Raw genomic sequence first — 22016 nt, forward strand, 5'->3', positions numbered from 1 at the left:
ATTGGAGGCTTCAAGTGGGTATTTCATAGTGTTTGGTGTTTCTAAATTATAGAGGTTTTCATAAAATCGTTTAAAGGAATTTGCAATTTATTTTGTTTTATTAACTAACGACTTGTTAGCAGCTTGGATTTGCTTGAGAACTGTCCATTCAGAGCTTTTTTTCAATAGGGAGGAGGTGAATTTGCTTCCTTTATTACCATGCATATAATATTTTTGTTTACTACTTTGGTAGATCTTAGCTGAGCGTATATTTAAGATGTCTTTGAGTTTATTTCTCAGATTAGACAGGTCATTGTGTACCTATTTCACTATTAATGTTTTATCAATGCTTTCTAGAGTATTTATTTGATGTAAAATAGAGGCCAGGGCTGTGGAGTCGGTAAGCCAAACCTCCGACTCGTCAATTTTCATGACACCGACTTCACGACGCCGACTCCCTCATATATGGCTCATGTTTAACCAGTTCAGGACCGCCCACTGTACATAAATGTCGGCGCTGCCTGGGCTCTGTGCAGCGCTGACGTTTAAAAACGGTGGATGGTCCCGCAGCGCTCAGGACCCCTAGGGTCCTGCAAGCGCTGCGGTTCCGGTGCAGAGCGATAGCTCTGACAAGGGACATCATCGGGACTTGACTGGATCAGGTCCCAATGATGTTAACCCTTTTGCTATCTTCTATATGCCGCGATCTATAGTTTTCGCGGCATATAGAAGATGGTGAGAGGAGAGGGGTCATCAACTTACCTCTCCGACGGCCCCCTGATGTCTTCCAGGACCTGCCGTTGTTATGGCAGCCGGAGGTCAGATGACCGCCTCCGGATCTGCTATATATGGTGTCCTGCTAGGCTCAGCCTGCAGCTGAACTCTAGCAGGAGACAGACGGTGTAAAACTGTCAGCAAAGATCTCATCCAATGCAATACATGTCTATTACATTGCATGAGATCAGTGATTAGAAAAATAAAAATTAATGTCCCTTACAGGGACTAAGTAAAAATGTAAAAAAAAAAAAAAAAAAAATCACAAAATAAATAAAATATTAAACCAATAAATCCGTATATTTATGCAAAAACAAAAAAAGTACACATATTTGGTATCGCCGCGTCCGAAACAACCCGATCTATAAAACTGTCACACTAATTAACTCCTTCTGTGCACACTGTAATAAAAATATATAAAAAACGGAGCAAAAAACTATGCTTTTTCATCATATCGCCAAACAAAAAGTGGAAAAAAAATGCGATCAAAAAGCAAAATGGAAATAAAAATGGTACTGCTGAAATCGTCATCTTGTTCCGCAAAAAAAAAGCCGCCATACAGCTCTCTCATCCGAAAAATAAAAAAGTTATAGCTCTCAGAATAAAGCGATGCTAAAAAAATATTTTTTCTATAAAATTGTTTTGTGTAAAAGCGCCAAAACATAAAAAAATATACAGTAAGTGTAGTATCGCTGTAAACGTACTGTCCCGAAGAATAACGCTGCCTTATCACTTTTACCACATGCAGAACGGCATAAAAAAAAACCTCAAAAAACAATTCCTGAATTGTTGGTTTTTGTTAATTTTACCTCCCAAAAAATGGAATAGAAAGCGATCAAAAAATGTCATGTACCCAAAAATGGTACCAATAAAAATGTCAACTCGTCCCACAAAAACAAGCCATCACATGACTGTCGGCCGAAATATGGAAAAATTATAGCTCTCAAAATATGGCGATGCAAAAACTAGATTTTGCAAAAAAAAGCGTCTTAGTGTGTGACGGCTGTCAATCATAAAAACCCGATATAAATCTGGTATCTCTGTAATCGCACCGACCCAAAGAATAAAGTAATCTCATCACTTATACCGCACGAGGAGCGGCGTAAAAAAATAAATAAAACCAATTCTTCACCTGCTACTGATTTGTTTATTATGTCTCCCAAAGATCGCAGTAAGGCTCTGCTCACATTTATCCTGCGCTCTGCGCTGAGCACTTACACCAGAGTTTCCGTGTAAATCTCTGAAATACGTGATTCAGACGGAACCCATGACGGAAGATTCCCTGTAATAAGGCAGATATAGGCCACTGTGGATGCTGTCTGGCCTGTGATCCCACGGTGTCAGTTTTTTTTAGGCGTGCATAAAAGTGCGGTTGGCCAGTTTTGTGTACCGCTAAACAGAGGCCAGACAGAGTCCAGAGTAACTCTGCTGCCTCATTACAGTGAATGGATCCCACAGGGGTTTCATCTGAATTACATCACTTGGAAATTTAGATGGAAACCCCGATGTAAGTGCTCAGCCTCGAGCGCCGGATGAATGTTACGTAAAATGTTCCCAATAAAAGCTTCAACTCAGTCCTCAAAAAAAGCTAGTCCCCACTCAGGTCCGTAATCTGTTAAAAATATTCCAAGTTACTGGTAGCAGAAAGGCTCTGGAAAAGCGAAATGGCCCTTGCCCCCCAAAAGAAATTCAGAAAATTTTGTGCTCCCAAATCCAAATGCCTATTCTACAATAATTTGTTCTCCAATTGTCAAATAGCACTCCGTCCCCCCCGGATCTCGCCGTATGGCTGAGCGGTACGATACAGCCACATATGGGGTATTGCCACTTTTAGAAGAAATTGTGTGACCCATTTACGTACCATTTTTACCCATTGCCCTGTGTGAAAATGTAAAATCTGAGAGTAAAACATTTTTTTGTGGTAAAAATATAATTGTTTTCTTCACTGTCCAATGGTATAAATTTAAAAATACTCACTACTTCCCTAGATGAATTCCTTGAGAGGCGTAGTTTACAAAATGGGGTCACTTGTGGGGGTTTCTGCTGTTTCGGCATGTCAGCGACTCTTCAAATGTGACATGGTGTCTGCAACCTATCCCAGCCAACATAGCGCTCCTTTCTCTTCCGAACCCTGACTTACACCAAAGCAGTGGTTTTCCCCCACATATGGGGTATCGGTGTACTCAGGAGAAATTGCACAACAAATTTCATGGTGCAATTTATCCTGTTACCCTTATGATAATGCAAAATTAGGGAATGAAAAACATTTTTTGTGGGAAAAATGTGAAAATTTTATTTTTACGGTTCAATATTATAAACTTCTGTGAAGCACCTGGGGGTGCAAGGTGCTCACCACACATCTAGATAAGTTCCCTAAGGGGTCTAGTTTCCAAAATGGTGTCACTTGTGCGGGGTTTCCACTGTTTAGGCACATTAGGGGCTCCCCAAATTAGACATGGCGTCTGCTAATTATTCAAACTAATTTTATATTCAAAAAGTCAAATGACGCTCCTTCCCTTCCGAACCCTGCAGTGTACCCAAATAGTGGTTTTCCCCCACATATGGGGTATCGGCATGTTCAGGAGAAATTGCACAACAAATTTCATGGTGCAATTTATCCTATTACCCTTATGATAATGCAAAATTAGGGATGAAAAACGTTTTTGTGGGAAAAATGTGAAAATTTTATTTTTACAGCTCAATATTATAGACTTCTGTGAAGCACCTTGGGGTTCAAGGTGCTCACCACACATCTAGATAAGTTCCCTAAGGGGTCTAGTTTCCAAAATGGTGTCACTTGTGGGGGGTTTCCACTGTTTAGGCACATCAGGAGCTCTCCAAACGCAACATGGCGTCTGCTAATTATTCAAAAAATTTTACATTCAAAAAGTCTAATGGCGCTCCTTCCCTTCCGAGCCCTGCCGTGCGCCCAAACAGTGGTTTTCCCTCACATATGGGGTATCAGCGTGCTCATAAGAAATTGCACTACAAATTGTGTATTCCATTTTTTCCTGTTACCCTTGTGAAAATAAAAAAAATGGGTCTAAAGTAACATTTTTGTGAAAAAAAGTTAAATGTTCATTGTTTTCTTCCACAGTCCAAAAATTCCCGTGAAACACCTGAAGGGTTAATAAACTTCTTGAATGTGTTTTTGAGCACCTTGAGGGGTGCAGTTTTTAGAATGGTGTCACTTTGGGGTATTTTCTGTCATAAAGACCCCTCAAAGTCACTTCAAATAAGATGTGGTCCCTAAAAAATGTTTTTGTAAATATTGTTGGAAAAATGAGAAATCGCTGGTCAACTTTTAACCCTTATAGCTTCCTAACAAAAAAAAAAAATTTTGTTCCAAAATTGTGTTGATGTAAAGTAGACATGTGGGAAATGTTATTTATTAACTATTTTGTGCGACATATCTCTCTGATTTAAGGGCATGAAAATTCAAAGTTTAAAAATTGCAAAATTTTCAAAATTTTCGCCAAATTTCCGATTTTTTTCACAAATAAACGCAAGTGATATCGAAGAAATTTTACCACGATCATGAAGTACAATATGTCACGAAAAAAACAATCTCAGAATCAGGGGAATCCGTTGAAGCGTTCCAGAGTAATTACTTCATAAAGTGACAGTGGTCAGAATTGAAAAAATTGGCCCAGTCACGAAGGCAAAAACAGGCTCTGGCGTGAAGTGGTTAAATAAATTTACTGTAGGACAGATGAATTTCAGCTAAAAGTCTAGACCCTTAGATCAGGAATAGGACAGACATTTATAGGACATTTCCTAACTAAATTGTTATGAAAAAATATTCCCCACAAACTGCATTGAACTACTGTACCCAATTTATTATATATTGTTGGAGTTGGTCCATTTTATACCGATTCAGACTCCACAAAAATGGACACCGACTCCAAGTCGGAATTGGGCGTGGTAATGAAGCAATAGTTAGTTCTAAGAAGATCGGCGCATGATCCGAGTGTGTTATGGACTCTATGGAACTTGATTTGACTAGGGAGATGTTTATAAATAAATAAGTAATCTAGTCTGTGGTATGAGTTGTGGGGTTGGGAAAAGAAAGTATAGTCTTTTACAGTTGGGTTATGAAGTCTCCAGGGGTCTATTTGGTGTAGAAAATTCAATGCTACATGTATTTTGGAATGGGAATTTGGGGATGGAAGTATCTGTGGATGATGGACGGGCTTTTTACCTAAAACTAAACATTAACATAGAGGACAAACAAATATTAACAGTAGAAATCTTATCTGCAGCCGGAGGGGGTCGTAGCATCCTTTTGAAAAACAGACAAGATGGTCCAAGTGGTGATTCTTTTTGTAAGCTTAGAAGTAAAATAATAGAAAATAAAACATATGTATGACAACTAGCAAATGATTAGAGTAATTAAGTGGGATAAAACCCCAGAGAGAAAACAAGGGGAGAGGGGGTAAGCCCTCAGACCTTCAGAAGCGTGAACAGGCCATGAGGAGGGGATATAAGGGGTAGTAAGCGCTAGACTTTTATTTCAAAGGCCCAATTACTTGAAAAGGATATTGTCTCTGTCTTCACGGTGGTGGGTACCTTGACACTTGTTTCCTAGACTTGGGAGAAGTCCTTTTCTTCTGTACGGTCCAATCCAGCTTCTAACGCCATCCAGGAGGGAACTTCGACTGATGGAATCTGTAAGGTGTCCCAAGCTCTTTAGAGGTCTTCTAGGGTGCCGATGGTGACTTGTCTTCAATCCTTCATAACAGTCAGGCCAAAGGGGAAATGTCATCTGTAATTAAGTTTGTTGGCTCTTAAGACATCCAGGAGGGGTTTTATTATTATTTTTTTTTTGCTAGGGTGGAGGGGGCGATGTCTTTGTAGATTTGAATAGGAGTATTGTCATATGTGAGAGATGGGGATTCCCTTGCCTTGTTGAGATTAGCTGAAGTGTCCATAAAACTGACTAGACCTCATATTGGATCATATTTGGGGGGGGTCAGAGGTTTTCAATTTGGGTTTAAAATCCCTGTGGATTCACAATTATCTTTTTCACACTTTCAGAGCCAACAATGGAAGTGAAGATTTATTTTGTTACTTTTTCTATACCTTGCGGAGCAAAGGATTCAGGAATTGCTTTAATTCTCACGTTTTTGTGCCTGCTTCTATTTTCTTGGTCTTCTAGAGCTATCATGTTAGTGTTCAGTTGATGTTGGTGGTAGGACACCTGTTCCCTTACTGTATTTGTGTAGTCCACAAGGTCTGCTTGTGAAGATTCCATAGAGTCCACACTATGGCCCACATGCTTTAGGTCAGACCCGAGGCCTGAGAGTTTATGTAACAGGAGTTTCATAGCCTGGGCCAGTGATTTTTTATTTTTTTATTTTTGAGAAATGCCCTGGAAATAGGTGCAGAGTCTGCAGATAATGATTCACTTTCATAGTCCACATTACTGAAATCTGAATCTTCTATTGGTGCTGAATCCAGGAAATGGGAGGAAGACTTTTTGTAAGCTGATTGAGGGGTGGATAGTTTTTTCTTTAGCAATTAATCTAGTTTGCCTTGTTGTTTACGAGACGGGAGATTTTCAGCAGAATCTTTAATGCACTCTGCTTGATTTCATAATTTTTTAATGTGAGCGCGTATTAGGAAGAATCACCAGCCACTTGTTCATAAGTAGATGTTTGTGTTCATTTCTTAGTTTGCCTTCTTGTGCAAATGTCAACATTCAAGGTGACTTGTGGGTGGCAGTAGGAGTTAGAGCAGTAAATTATAGTGTTCTTCTGGTAATTTCAATTGGCAAGTAGATGGTGTCATAGGAAACATTAAAATCCATAACACACTCTAGTAACAGGGCATTCATAAACCTTTCTCCTACTGGAAATTCTATATGAGAGCCAGGCGTGAATGCCAGCTCACTAGATAGATATCTTTTTGGTACAAACAGCCCTCTCTTCCCATATGTCAACATTGTATTTCTACTACCAAAAGAGGTTTGGAGTGTTGATAAGTAGAAACACATGTTTGACATATGGGAACAGAGTGCTGCTTGTGACAAAAGGATAGCAGCATGGTGGGTTAAGCCAGGCCCCCCCGAGTTTTGATCTTTGACAGATGGCAAAGACGTACTTGTTTTGATGGGAAGGAGGTGGGGTTTAGGGTTTGGGGATGTTGTGCTGATGTCTCTTCAATCCCTTAAAATGGTGGCTTTTGGAGGCAAAAAAAATCGGGTGATGGCATCCTATGGAATACATGGAAAGACACTAAGCCAATATGTCTGGGGAGCCTATCTGTCTGTCTAAGTAGGTGTGTGCAGGCAGATTTCTGGTCCTGTGATGAGCTGCTCTCAGGTCAGCGCTGCCGCTCAGTTTCTCTAGGAGCTCTCTCTCCTACCTCTGCTGTGCTGTGTGCGATCCTCACGGTTTGAGACGGGGAGGTCACACTATCTCCGCCGCTGCTGTCTCTTTGGTCCTGTTTCTTTTCTGCCCGAGGTCTCGCAGACACTTCGCACCTGTGGAGGGAGGCTCCGGACTCTGGTTGCTTTTCTTTCCTGTACGAGATTCTCCTCACCGCGATGTCAGCAGCACAGCAGGTACCTGGGGCATGCTTCTAGAGCACCGGTCCTGGCAGCAGGTATTCAGGGGTGACTCTCAGGTCTTTTTGAGGGTAGATGCTGAGGTTTTAGAGGGTATTAGGCATAAATTTTAGCCTAGGAACAGGAGCTTTGATGGTGTGCGTCTTCTCTCTCTCACACCCCCTTTCCTTATATGGTTATTTTAAAATGCTGTCCATGTATAGATAAATGCTGCATGCAAAGTGAAGCTTTGTCCTTTTCTTACAGAATGAGCAGTCTTGTCCAGCTTGTGCACAGTTTGAAATGTCGAATGGAAGCGCCTGACTATGAAATGGTAAAGTCCTTTTTTTTTTTTTTGCTGTCTGTAGAATTCCACTTTACTTTTAACCCCTTGAATGCCCAGACTCTCTTTAGCAGTTTTGGATTTCTGATGGTTTAATAGCCCACAATGTTTTGAGTTCTTTTTGTCCAAAAGTAAGAAAGCGGTGAATTGTAGTTTTCCATTGTAAGTGGAGCATGTGTTGAAGCTCCAGCTACAAGGAAAATGGCAATTGGTCCTAACTTAAAAAAAACAAAAAAAAAAACAGTTTACCAGTTTGGCTCTGCTTAGATTTTTACTACTTGGATAGGGTTCTATTGGGATTCTAGTACTATACATGTATACATGTATCAGGATACACCTCTTAATCACTGAATTCAGGTTTCTCATTCAGTCCCACTCCTCCAGGTGTATACAATCCAGCCCTTAGCCATGCAGTATGCCTTTAACATTTTTAAAATAATCTTTCTAAAGAGCTCAATGAATTTGAGTGTGGCACCATTGGTAGGATGGCACCATTTTAATGAGTCAGTTTGTGAAATGTCATCCTTTTTTGTATATTACCACAGATGGTTGTTTTGTGGAATATTTAGGAAGCATTTAGGAATCACAGCAACTCGACCACAAAGTGGCAGATCATGTAAAGGTCCAAGGCTGGTCATAGAGTGAATGCAGACTTTGCATCTTAGACTGGGAAACCCCCATAACATCAGCCCAAACATTGTTCACTTTAAGCTTCATGACATGAGTTTACAAGGCCTAGCAGCTGCATTCAAAACTTGCATCACCAAGCGCAATGCCAAGTATCGGATAGAAAATTGTAAAGCGCACCACCTTAAAGGGAATCTGTCACCACTTTGGAGTTATCAGACCTCTACTATGGCCATACAGGGTATAGAAAAGTAAATCTATACATATCTGTATGGCCCATAGTAGAGGTTTCATTGAAGAGAAAAGCACTTTAATCAATTCTATTTTGTATGGCACCCTTCATCCTGGTATGTATGGCACCCTTCATCCTGGTATGTATGGCACCCTTCATCCTGGTATGTATGGCACCCCTCATCACTCTTTCTGGTATGAATGGCTACCTTCATCCTGGTATGTATAGCACCCTTCCCTCTTCCTGGTCCATGGGCATGGGGAGCAGTGAATATTCATTCACTTTAGAAGCAGGCACAGTGTAGGCTGCATCAGATGGCTACTGCCTCCTGTGCCCCACTCCTCCACCGCTGCTGATCCCCACAGCGTGTGTATATGTGTGTGTGTGTGTGTATATATGTATGTATGTGTATATATGTATATATATGTGTGTATGTGTATATATATATATATATATATATATATATATATATATATATATATATATATATATATATATATATATATATATATATATATATATATATATACACACACAGTTATATGAAAAAGTTTGGGCACCCCTATTAATCTTAAGCTTAATGTTTTATAAAAATTGGTGTTTTTGCAACAGCTATTTCAGTTTCATATATGTAATAACTGTTGGACACAGTAATGTTTCTGCCTTGAAATGAGGTTTATTGTACTAACAGAAAATGTGCAATCTGCATTCAAACAAAATTTGACAGGTGCATAAGTATGGGCACCTCACCAGAAAAGTGACATTAATATTTAGTAGATCCTCCTTTTGCAAAAATAACAGCCTCTAGTCCCTTCCTGTAGCTTTTAATGAGTTCATGGATCCTGGATGAAGGTATTTTTGACCATTCCTCTTTACAAAACAATTCCAGTTCAGTTAAGTTTGATGGTCGCCGAGCATGGACAGCCCTCTTCAAATGATCCCACAGATGTTCAATGATATTCAGGTCTGGGGATTGGGATGGCCATTCCAGAACATTGTAATTGTCCATACAAGATTCCCGGTGCCGGCATTGGCCACACAGCCCCAAAGCATGATGGAACCTCCACCAAATTTTACTGTGGGTAGCAAGTGTTTTTCTTGGAATGCTGTGTTTTTTTGCCGCCATGCATAACGCCTTTTTGTATGACCAAACAACTCAATCTTGGTTTCATCAGTCCACAGGACCTTCTTCCAAAAGAAATTGGCTTCTCCAAATGTGCTTTTGCATACCTCAGCCGACTCTGTTTGTGGCGTGCTTGCAGAAACGGCTGTTTTCGCATCACTCTCCCATACAGCTTCTCCTTGTGCAAAGTGCGTTGTATAGTTGACCGATGCACAGTGACACCATCTGCAGCAAGTTGATGCTGAAGCTCTCTGGAGGTGGTCTGAGGATTGTCCTTGACTGATCTCACCATTCTTCTTCTCTGCCTTTCTATTTTCCTTGGCCTGTCACTTCTGGCCTTAGCAAGAACTGTCCATGTGTTCTTCCATTTCCTTACTATGTTCCTCACAGTGGAAACTGACAGGTTAAATCGCTGAGACAGCTTTTTGTATCCTTCCCCTGAACAACTATGTTGAATAATCTTTGTTTTCAGATCATTTGACAGTTGTTTTGAGGAGCCCATGATGCCACTCTTCAGAGGAGATTCAAACAGGAGAACAACTTGCAAGTGGCCACTTTAAGTAGCTTTTCTCATGATTGCATACACCTGGCTATGAAGTTCAAGGCTCAATGAGGTTACAAAACCAAAAAAGTGCTTTAGTACGTCAGTAAAAAGTAGGTAGGAGTATTTAAAACAAGAAAATGATAAGGGTGCCCATACTTATGCACCTGTCAAATTTTGTTTGAATGTAGATTGCACATTTTCTGTTAGTACAATAAACCTCATTTCAAGGCAGAAACATTACTGTGCCCAACAGTTATTACATATATCAAACTGAAATAGCTGTTGCAAAAACACCAATTTTTATAAAACATTAAGCTTAAGTTTAATAGGGGTGCCCAAACTTTTTCATATCACTATATATATATATATATATATATATATATGTATATATATATATATTATATGTGTATATATATATATATATATATATGTATATGTATGTATATATATATACATATATATGTATATGTATATGTATGTATATATATATGTATGTGTATATATATATGTGTATATATATATATGTGTGTGTGTGTATATATATATATATATATATATATATATATATGTATGTGTGTGTATATGTGTATATATATATATAATATATATATATATATATATATACAGTGCCTACAAGTAGTATTCAACACCCTGCAGATTTAGCTAGTTGACACATGCGGAATTAACTTGGCATTGTGACATTTGTACTGTAGATCAGCCTGGAAGTGGGAAATGCACTGCAGCAAATTTTGTTTTTGTTTTTTTTTTTGTTTGTTTTTTTTAAAAACGTAAAAAGTTAATTCAGAGTGTCATTTATTATTCAACCCCTCAAACCACAAGAATTCTGTTTGGTCCCCCTAAAGTATTAAGAAGTAGTTCAGGCACCAAGAATAATGAGCTTCACATATGTGGATTAAAGATCTCTTTTGCCAGCCTTTTCTGACTATTTAAGACCCTCCCCAAACTTGTGAACAGCATTCAGACATGGTCAACATGGGAAAGACAAAGGAGCATTCCAAGGCCATCAGAGACAAGATCGTGGAGGGTCACAAGGCTGGCAAGGGGTACAAAACCCTTTCCAAGGAGTTGGGCCTACCTGTCTCCACTGTTGGGAGCATCATCCGTAAGTGGAAGGCTTATGGAACTACTGTTAGCCTTCCACGGCCAGGACAGCCTTTGAAAGTGTCCTCCCGTGCCGAGGCCAGGCTTGTCCGAAGAGTCAAGGCTAACCCAAGGACAACAAGGAAGGAGCTCCGGGAAGATCTCATGGCAGTGGGGACATTGGTTTCAGTCTATACCATAAGTAACGTACTCCACCGCAATGGTCTCCGTTCCAGACGAGCCCGTAAGGTACCTTTACTTTCAAAGCGTCATGTCAAGGCTCGTCTACAGTTTGCTCATGATCACTTGGAGGACTCTGAGACAGACTGGTTCAAGGTTCTATGGTCTGATGAGACCAAGATCGAGATCTTTGGTGCCAACCACACACGTGACGTTTGGAGACTGGATGGCACTCCATACGACCCCAAGAATACCATCCTTACAGTCAAGCATGGTGGTGGCAGCATCATGCTGTGGGGCTGTTTCTCTGCCAAGGGGCCTGGCCATCTGGTCCGCATCCATGGGAAGATGGATAGCACGGCCTACCTGGAGATTTTGGCCAAGAACCTCCGCTCCTCCATCAAGGATCTTAAGATGGGTCGTAATTTCATCTTCCAACAAGACAACGACCCAAAGCACACAGCCAAGAAAACCAAGGCCTGGTTCAATAGGGAAAAAGTCAAGGTGTTGGAGTGGCCTAGTCAGTCTCCTGACCTTAACCCAATTGAAAACTTGTGGAAGGAGCTCAAGAATAAAGTCCACATGAGACACCCAAAGAACCTAGATAACTTGGAGAAGATCTGCATGGAGGAGTGGGCCAAGATAACTCCACAGACCTGTGCCGGCCTGATCAGGTCTTATAAAAGACGATTATTAGCTGTAATTGCAAACAAGGGTTATTCCACAAAATATTAAACATAGGGGTTGTATAATAATTGACCCACACTTTTATGTTTAAAATTTAATAAAATTCAACTGAGCAACATAACTTTTTGGTTTGTAAGATTTATGCTTCTGTTCATAAAACCTACTCTCGTTTGCAGTTTGAAGGCTCTAACTTATTTGCATCTTATCAAACCAGCTAAATCTGCAGGGGGTTGAATACTACTTGTAGGCACTGTATGTGTATATGTATATATATATACATGTGTGTGTGTGTGTGTGTATATATATATATATATACATGTGTATATATATGTATGTGTATATATATATATGTGTGTGTGTGTGTATATATATATATGTGTGTATATATATATATATATATATATATATATATATATATATATATATATATATATATATATATATATATATATATATATATATATATATATACATATATATATATTACGCACCCACACACAGAGAAAAAGGTGCGTCTTATAGTCCGAAAAATACAGTATATTTATACTAAAGACACAGACAGAAAATAGTAATTTACAATCCTTTACTTAACAAGCTTCGTGTCTATACTATAACTGATTGTGACCTATACAGTAGTGTGGCAGTCATCAGCTATACTTTATTGTCCTTGTGGACAAGACTGAATTGCTGGCTCACTAATTGTCAGTGGTGCTGGCTGAGTACAATGGCCTTTCCGTACCTTGTAGTAATATCGCTGCTATATTTACAGCACAACTGAAAGGATCTGCTTCTTCATATTTATTTTTTTCTATTTTCTTTTCTACAGATTCATCAAGCTGGCCTTACATGTGATTATGCCGAGCTTCCACATCATGTCAGCTCAGAGATGGAAATTGAATGCTTAATTCACTCCATGAAACATTTATTGAAACACCTTCCAAAACCAACCCTTGTCACATTAGCTAGGTAACAGCAACCATTAAACATTAAAAGGATTTTCCGACAGCAGCTTCAAGACAAATGTATCAGAGCGATGCAGTAGTGAAATATGTGGTATAAAGTTGTATAGCAGCTGTAGTTCATATATGATGGTGTCAGATATCCACATAACACCAGATTTGTTGAGCTATAATAGGTCATCCATACGGTTGCCTAGACCTGCTATAGTTTTTTTATGCCTCTAATTCTGTATGTGAGTGATTGGTTAAATTTCACATATGGGGCTGTATGATTGGAATGCCATATCAATGACTATCAGAGATGGAAGTGGTCAACTTCACTGATTTACTCCAGGTGAAGAGCATGCATCTGGGTTGCCCTTCACCAATAAACTGTCCGGCCCCTCACCATCACCTGTCTAGTCCTCGTCACATTTTCTCATCACGTCTGCTTCCCCTTGCAGGGTTCTGCACAAGTGAGAAAAAATAGAATTAGTCCTTACCGGTAATTCGCTTTCTAGAAGCCTTCCATGATAGCATTGGAGGATGTTGTCCACGCCCTATTGGGGGACAGGAACATAGAGAGTTTAAAAGCCCCCCCCCACCCCACCATCAATCCCCAGTGTTTACCAAGATCACCTGGAAAAATGGTTACCTGACAGTTATATGGAATCCATAGGGAGGGAAATTCGTGCTGTCGCCTCCATGACCGCATTGGAGGAATACCAACGATATTGTATTAGGGAGGGACAATAGCTTGTAGGACTTTCCTACCAAAGGCTAAATCCCTAATGGATAAGTCTAATCTATAATGTTTAGAAAATGTATGAAGGGAAGACCATGTAGCTGCCCTGCAAATCTGCTCAGTAGAAGCGCCTGCTCTTTCGGCCCATGAAGTTGATGTGGATCTGGTAGAATGGGCCTTTAAGGCAATCGGTGGATTCCTTTGTTGATTGCTATAAGCTTCCCCAGTTGCCTTTTTGAACCAGTTTGCTATAGTGGATTTAGCTGCCTTCCTTCCTCTGTTCTGCCCCGAGTGCTGTATAAATAGGTTCCCATCCAATCTCCAAGACTCAGTTTGTTGAAGATAATAAAGGACAGCTCTGCGGACATCTAGAAGGTGGAACTCTGCTTCCTTTGGATTGGAAGGATGATTTCCTGGGAACGATGGAAATCTGTAACTATCTTTGGGAGAAAGGAAGTGTCCAGGCGAAGCATAATTTTATGTTCGGTCACAGTGACGTCACCCGGCGCGTGCGCGCGCCCAACCGTCCGCCGGTTCAGGAGCATGGAATCCACATGCAGCGTGGAATGCTCAGGCCGGAGCGGCAGGGCCCGCGGCGACGTTACATCCGGTGCCCGCGCGGGGATGCCCGTGCGCGCGACAACCGCGCTCCAGGAAACAGGAGATGCCGGAGGGCGGGAGCGGCCTCCGGCATGAACTGTCCCCTGGCTTGCTTTACCCTCAGTGGGGCGAAGGAAGCCAGGGTGGTCCCCCAAAGGAGAGCAGCAAGGAGGGAACACCCCAACCGACCACTGTCCGGCACACAGGTAAAGGAAATACAGCGCTGCCCTGCCGGCCCGACAGCACTGCAGGATCTCTCCATGCCCCAAGGGGGACAGGAAAATACTGGGGATTGATGGTGGGGAGGGGCTTTTAATCTCTCTGTTCCTGTCCCCCAATAGGGCGTGGACAACATCCTCCAATGCTGTCGTGGAAGGCGCATTGAGAAATGTCTACTAATGATCATTCTAGGAAGTACCTTGCCTGTAACTGTTTGAGTAGCTTAGTTTGTATTTTGGGGGTGGCAGACTCCTTTTATTTATTTGTGCTGGACTTCCCAAGAGGGCAATTAAAATTTTTAAAATGCCTGCCATCACATGACCGAATACAAAATCCAACCTAAGCATAGCAGACTGTGTATCCTGCTCTCCTGCTTTCTGTGAGCACAGAAAACAATATCTCCCATGGCCGTCTGTGTGTCTCTTCTCATCCTCCCGATGTGTGTGATATAAGAGACTGAGATATCTGTGAGAGATGTTGTTTTCTAATAGTGTATGCGCTGGTATTCACTCTATTAGAAAATGACATCTTTCATCTGTGATTTGCAGACATTTCCTCCTATAAGTAATGTGATGGAAGCCAGGTTAACCACTTCACGACGAGGCCAATTTAGTTTTTCCCTCCCTTTCTTCCTAGAGCCATAACTCTTATTTTTCTGTCCACATAGACATATGAGGGCTTTTTTTTTTTTGTAGGACGAGTTGTACTTTTGAATGGTACCATTTATTTTACCATATAATGTACTGGAAAATCGGAAAAAAATCCAAGTGGAAAGAAATTTTAAAAAAAGAAACACAATTCTAACATTTGTTTTTTGATAAGTGCTTTTACGGTGTACATTTTGTGGTAAAAATGACTTCTCAATATGATTCTGCTCATCGGTACGATTACTGCAAAGCCAAATATATCTACTTAGTTTAGTATTTCAGTGGTGAAAAAGATTTTTTGTAAAAAAAAAAAAAATAATAAAAATTGAGGGGTTGTGCCATTTTCCGAGACCTGTAACATTTAAATTTTTTTGGTCCATGAAGCTGTGTCACGACTTATTTATTGCATAGCGAGTTGACGTTATTGATACCATTTTGGGATAGATGTGACATTTTAATAGCTTGTTTCAGCATTTTTGTGGAATTGCAATGAGCAAAAAAACATAATTTTGGCATTCTTGATGTATTTATTTTTTTTGTTAACGGTGTTAACCAATTGGGTTAATTATTTTTCTATTTCAGCAGCAGATGGAAGGAAGGGAGACACAGTCATTACTAGTGGGTAGGCGGAGCCCACATAGGATAGAACACCTCAGATTAAAAAAGAGTGTTGTCCGGCCCCTCCAGCTTGGGCTCCTCCTACTCCAGCTCTCCAGTCTAAAATTTGAGGTCACAGAGGATGGTCGCTGCTGGAAGCAGCTCCTCAGAAAATTTTTTTATTTTTATCGGACAGAGACTTGGACCCCCGTGGTCTTGAGGTCTCAGGGGTCTCAGCGCTGCTGGACCCCCACCCCTCCCTTGGCGGATCTGCATTACCCTTTGAGAGAGGTCCCTGCAGAACCCTGCCGGCCCCGGGGGATGAGGGATGCTTCCCTGGCGGGGACGCAAACCGCGCATCTGGGGTCACTGCGTTCTCCGCCCTGGGGGGAAGCTTGGGCACAGCGCCACAAATCCCTGGGGGTCCCTGTGGCGCTCAGCTGGGTGAGTACTCAGCATGTTAATGTGTTTTGAGTGCCTCAGCGGCTGCTGCGGCAGCCGCTGCTACATGTATTCAGGTGGTGACTTGTGTTTTTTTGTCCGCAGGTGGATGCCTGCAGGACATGGAAGCGGGGCAGGAGCGGAGAGCGGAGGAGTCGCGCGCGCTTTTTTTGAAGCCGGCGGGGGGCGTGGCTTCGCGCCTTCCCGGTCTTTCGCGGGCAAGAAGCGCTCTGAGCGCGCGCTTTCTCCTGCCCTCCTCTTCCGGCTTCTCTCTCCTCACAGCGCGGCGGCCATTACTGAACGGCTTCCATCGGGCTCCTCACTCTCCTCTCCTCCCGACAGACCGAAGGAACACTGCACCGCGGCCAGCTGGGTGAGTCGCTTCTGCCTGTCAGGGCAGAAGCTTAACCCCTCACCCCCTCAGCGCAGGGCACCTTTCTGAGGCACAATAAGGTGGCAGACTGTGCTGTCCTGCAGCTATTACCTCATATAGAGGTTCCTTTTTTTTTTTTGTCTGGGGCTCGCACATCCTTTTCATTTCACAGAGGTTGTGGGGAGTCTGCGACATTAACCCCTTATTAGGCGGTTATCCCTTAATTGGGGGTCAGCTGGGGTAGCTCTCTCTTTAAGAGCTTTAACCCTTCAGCTTTCTTTTAAGAAACCACACTGTCCTACTTACTGACAGGTTTAACCTGCCATATACTGTGTGAGGGCATGTCAGATCAGGGTCCAGGAGGTGCGGACCGTCTCCCAGGTCCGCTACAGGATCAGTCTCGCGTGTCTGACACGCAGGAGTCCTCGACGGCGTCAAGCGCAGCAGTCGGGGGTTTCGGTGATGGGGCAGTGGTCAAAATGGAGGCCCTCACTCGTTCTATTGATGGCCTGTCTGACCTTCTAGGTTATTGGGTGTCAGCTAGATCCTCTCATGGCAGGAAGCGCCACAGGCCGGTACTGCCCTCCCCGCGCAGCGACTCGGAGATCTCTGTTATGGAGGGTTCCCCTTCAAGCTCAGATGGGGAGATGTCCGATTCGGATAAGGAGGATCGGCAGGGGCACTCTGCCTCTTTTTTGGGCCGTGCAGAGGCTTTTATTGGAGCCATGAGGGAGGCGTTACAGTTTCCGGAGGAGGTAACTAGACGTCCTGGTAAGTCGGCCCGGATGTTTCAGGAGTCGCATAGGTCGCGCTTGGCATTACCATCTCTGGATGAGCTTAATGGGGCAGTGGAGAAGGAACGCCTGTGTCCAGATAAACGTTTTCAGGGGACACGGTTTTTTGAGGCACTGTATCCGTGTTCCACGGAGTTGATTGATAATTGGATTCCTTCTCCTGAAGTGGATGTCCCTTTATCCCAGCTGAGCAAATCCTCATTACTGCCTGTTAAAGGGAAGGCGAGTCTGCAGGATCCGCTGGACAGAAAAACGGAGATGGCGGCGAAATCCATCTACGAGGCCGCGGGTCATGGATTCAGAGCGGTGCTAGGATCCATGTGTGCTTGTAAAGCTTCCCTAAGCTGGTTGGACCGTGTACGGACGGCGTGGCAGGATGGATCCCCGCTATCCGAGGTAGATGGGCTTTTCAAGTTGTTGGAGGATGCGGCCCGATATGGCAGTGATGCAGGTTTGGATACCGCGTCACTGCTGTCCAGGGCGCAATCCTCGGCGGTCACAGTCAGAAGAGCACTGTGGCTCAGACAGTGGACCGGGGACGCGGTTTCCAAGCAAGGTTTGCTATCTTTAGCTTACAAGGGTGGTCAGTTATTTGGATCTGACCTCACGGAGCTGATTGTCAAGGCAAAGGCAAAAGAAGCGGCCTTACCACAGCGAAGAACTGTGGCTTCTGTGTCGGGCAGGCCTAGTGCCGGTAGTAGTCGGCGGCCCTTTCGGTCCAGGGGACGGTCCAGTCAGCCCTCTTGGGGATCGGGTCGTCCCTCTTTTTCAGGAAAAAAGGCTTCTCAGAAATCCCGCACTCCCTGGAAACAGAGCTTCCGTCAAGACAAGCGGGAAGCTGACAAAAAGCCCGCTAAGGCGGACTGACGCCAGGTTTTCTCTCTCGAGGGCTCTCGAGTGGGGGGTCGCTTGCTCCAATTCGAATCGACTTGGGCGTCCCGCGTTTCGGACTCCTGGGTGACGCGGGTTGTGTCAGCAGGCTACTTCATAGAGTTTCTTTCTCGACCCCCGGACAGGTTTTGCCGATCTCGCATTCCGTCAGAGCCCGAGCTAGTTGCCGCTCTACGGCAGGAGGTCGATTCCCTTCTGCAGAAGGGTGTGGTGGTACCGGTTCCGCCGGAGGACCGGGGAAGAGGGTTTTATTCAAACCTCTTTGTGGTCCCCAAAAAGGAGGACAAATTTCGCCCCATTCTGGATCTCAAAAGATTGAATCGGCATGTCCGCACCCGGAAATTCCGCATGGAGTCGCTTCGCTCGGTTGTGGCGGCCCTGTCGCAGAACGACTTTTTGGTGTCAATCGACATTCGCGACGCTTATTTGCATGTTCCCGTCGGAAGGGCCCACCAACGCTTCCTTCGTTTTGCCATAGGTCAGGACCATTTCCAGTTTGTGGCCCTACCATTCGGGTTGGCCTCGGCGCCCAGAGTTTTTACAAAAATTCTGGCACCTCTCATGGCGATCCTTCGAAGACAGGGGGTTACGGTTCTTCCCTACCTGGACGACCTTTTGATTGTGGCGTCCTCAAAGGAGGAGGCGGTGACGGCTCGCAATCTATCCCTTCAGCTCCTGGAGGACTTCGGGTGGCTGGTCAATTGGAAGAAGTCGTCTCTGGAACCGTCGCAGTCAATCCTGTTTTTGGGGATGCATTTCGACACGGTACGAGCAGTGGTGTCCCTGCCTCCAGACAAGCAAGCAAGTCTTCTTCGACATGTACAGGTTATGAAGTCTTCGACAGCAATGTCCCTTCGAAGGTGTATGCGCCTTTTGGGTTTGATGGTGGCGTCAATGGAGGCACTTCCGTTTGCCCAATTTCATTCCAGGACTCTCCAAATGCTCATTCTGAACCGTTGGGATCGATCACAGGCTTCGCTGGATCGCAGTGTCATCATCTCCCACAGGGTGCGAGAGTCTCTAGAATGGTGGTTACGTCCGGAAGCGTTATCCCTGGGGAAGTCCTTCCTCCTTCCGAGGTGGTCGGTCATAACCACCGATGCCAGCCTGTCAGGCTGGGGGGGTGTCTGGAACGATCTCTGGATTCAGGGAGTATGGTCGTCGGAAGAGTCTGTCCTGCCGATCAACATCCTGGAATTGAGGGCGATTTTCCTTTGCCTCCAACACTGGACGGTCCCTTTAAACGGTCTGCCAGTCCGAGTGCAGACAGACAACGCGACGGCGGTCGCGTATATCAACCATCAAGGTGGAACGAGGAGCTCCAGGCTCATGATGGAAGTGTCTCGGATCCTGGTATGGGCCGAGGCCAAGGTGCCAGCCATCTCTGCGATTCACATTCCGGGAGTTCAGAATATCACGGCGGACTTCCTCAGTCGCGAGAAGGTGGATCCCGGAGAATGGAGTCTTCACCCAGAAATTTTTGCACAGCTGTGCTCCCGTTGGGGAACTCCTCAAGTGGATTTGATGGCATCAAGGTTCAACACCAAGTTACCGACGGTCATGTCCAGGTACAAGGACCCGAAGGCTGTGGCGGTGGATGCTCTGGTGGCTCCGTGGGACCAATTCGAGCTAATCTATGTGTTCCCGCCGATATCCTTACTTCCTCTGGTGTTGCGTCGGATCAGACTGGAAAGAGTCCCGGCTATGTTAGTAGCCCCAGACTGGCCAAGGAGGACGTGGTTCTCGACGCTGGTGTCGCTTCTGGCTGCGCCTCCACTTCCTCTCCCTCTTCGCCCGGACCTGTTAACCCAAGGGCCCGTTCGTCATCCGGACCTGAAGTCTCTGCGTTTGACGGCGTGGCTCTTGAGACCGAAATCTTGACTCGTCAAGGTTTTTCAGCCGAAGTCATTGCCACTCTGCGAGCTGCCAGGGGTCCTGCCACTACTAGGATCTATCACAAGACTTGGGAGGCCTTCTTTTCATGGTGTTCGGGTTCTTCAAGGAACCCGAGGATTTTTTCCATTCCCAATTTGTTGGCCTTTTTGCAGTATGGCCTGGACAAGGGTTTGGCAGTTAGCACTCTGAGGGGTCAGGTCTCTGCTTTGTCCTTGCTGTTTCGGAAGGCTATCGCCTCGCGTAGGGACGTTCGTTCCTTTTTTTGCGGGGTAACCCGTCAGTTTCCGCCGCGGAAGGCGCTTGTGTCCCCTTGGCGGCTCAATCTGGTCTTGGAGGCTCTTCAACATGGGCCTTTTGAGCCTATGGACTCCGTTAGCCTTTCTTTGCTTTCTTGGAAGGTTGCCTTTTTAGTGGCAGTCACCTCTTTGAGAAGGGTTTCTGAACTGGCGGCTCTTTCTTGCTCGCCTCCTTTTCTGGAGTTTCTCCCGGATCGCGTGGTGCTTCGCACACGGGGCGACTTTCTACCTAAGGTGGTGTCACAATTTCATGTTAACCAGGATATTGTGTTGCCCTCGCTCTGTCCGGAACCGAGGAATGCGAAGGAACGGGCCTTGCACTCATTGGATTTAGTGCGGGCTTTGAAGTTCTATTTGTCTATTACTCAAGGTTTTCGGAAATCGGACTCTCTGTTTGTGATTCCAGCAGGTCGTCGGCGTGGTCAACGAGCTTCCAAGGACACTATAGCTCGATGGATTCGGTCGGCCATTTTAGAGGCTTACCGACTCAAGGGCGAATCTTGTCCAATTAAGATTCGAGCTCACTCCACGAGAGCTGTGGGTTCATCGTGGGCTTTTCATCAAGGGGCCTCGGCAGCTCAACTCTGCCGGGCGGCTACCTGGCGCTCCGTCCACACTTTTACAAAGTTTTATAAGGTGGACGTCAGTGCTTCCGCTGATGCAGCCTTAGGACGTAGGGTCCTGCAGGCGGCTGTAGTTTAAGTTATCGTTAACTTGTATTTAGCGCTAGTTGCGCATTTTTCTAGGTTGTTGGGATTCTGCCTCTGTTGGTTTTTTCCCACCCTTAATTTTTGGACTGCTTTGGGACGTCCCACTAGTAATGACTGTGTCTCCCTTCCTTCCATCTGCTGCTGAAAGACGGATTTTGGTAAGACCTTACCTGTAAAATCCTTTTCAGCGAGGGAAGGAAGGGAGACACAGCTCCCTCCCATGGCAGAAGTGTGTTACTGTGTTTTCAGATGCAGCGTGACCCTTCTCTGATAGCGATTATCTGGGCTGAGGTCGGCGCGCTAAGGCTCTGTTCCAGCATTGCCAGCTCATCGCAGTGGTCAGGTCCAGTGAGTAGTACCTGGGACTGTGTGGTTTTTCTGTTATATGCATAACCTGTCTCTTGTTTTTTCTCTGAAGTTCTTCAGAAGGGGTTATGTTGCTCCGCTGGTGATATTTGCTCTTCCTTAGCTTGTGTACGGACTGGAGAGCTGGAGTAGGAGGAGCCCAAGCTGGAGGGGCCGGACAACACTCTTTTTTAATCTGAGGTGTTCTATCCTATGTGGGCTCCGCCTACCCACTTGTAATGACTGTGTCTCCCTTCCTTCCCTCGCTGAAAAGGATTTTACAGGTAAGGTCTTACCAAAATCCGTCTTTTGTTAGACTTTTCTGAACGCAGTGATACCGTGTGTGTGTGTGTGTGTGTGTGTGTGTGTGTGTGTGTGTGTATATGT

General features: G+C 44.2%; 1 protein-coding gene across 1 annotated transcript in view; it reads left to right on the forward strand.

Annotated features, from left to right (window-relative positions):
- Positions 1 to 22016, forward strand: part of CUNH5orf22 (chromosome unknown C5orf22 homolog) — a 97250-nt gene that overhangs the window by 56455 nt on the left and 18779 nt on the right. The window contains exons 7-8 of the mRNA XM_073678642.1: positions 7568 to 7634; positions 12964 to 13103. Of these exons, the coding sequence (XP_073534743.1) occupies positions 7568 to 7634; positions 12964 to 13103 (207 nt within the window). The remainder of the gene's footprint in view (positions 1 to 7567; positions 7635 to 12963; positions 13104 to 22016) is intronic.

Source organism: Phyllobates terribilis, unplaced genomic scaffold (assembly GCF_046119375.1).
Source record: "Phyllobates terribilis strain yellow unplaced genomic scaffold, ASM4611937v1 Scaffold_4__5_contigs__length_816908805, whole genome shotgun sequence".
Lineage (NCBI taxonomy): Eukaryota > Metazoa > Chordata > Amphibia > Anura > Dendrobatidae > Phyllobates > Phyllobates terribilis.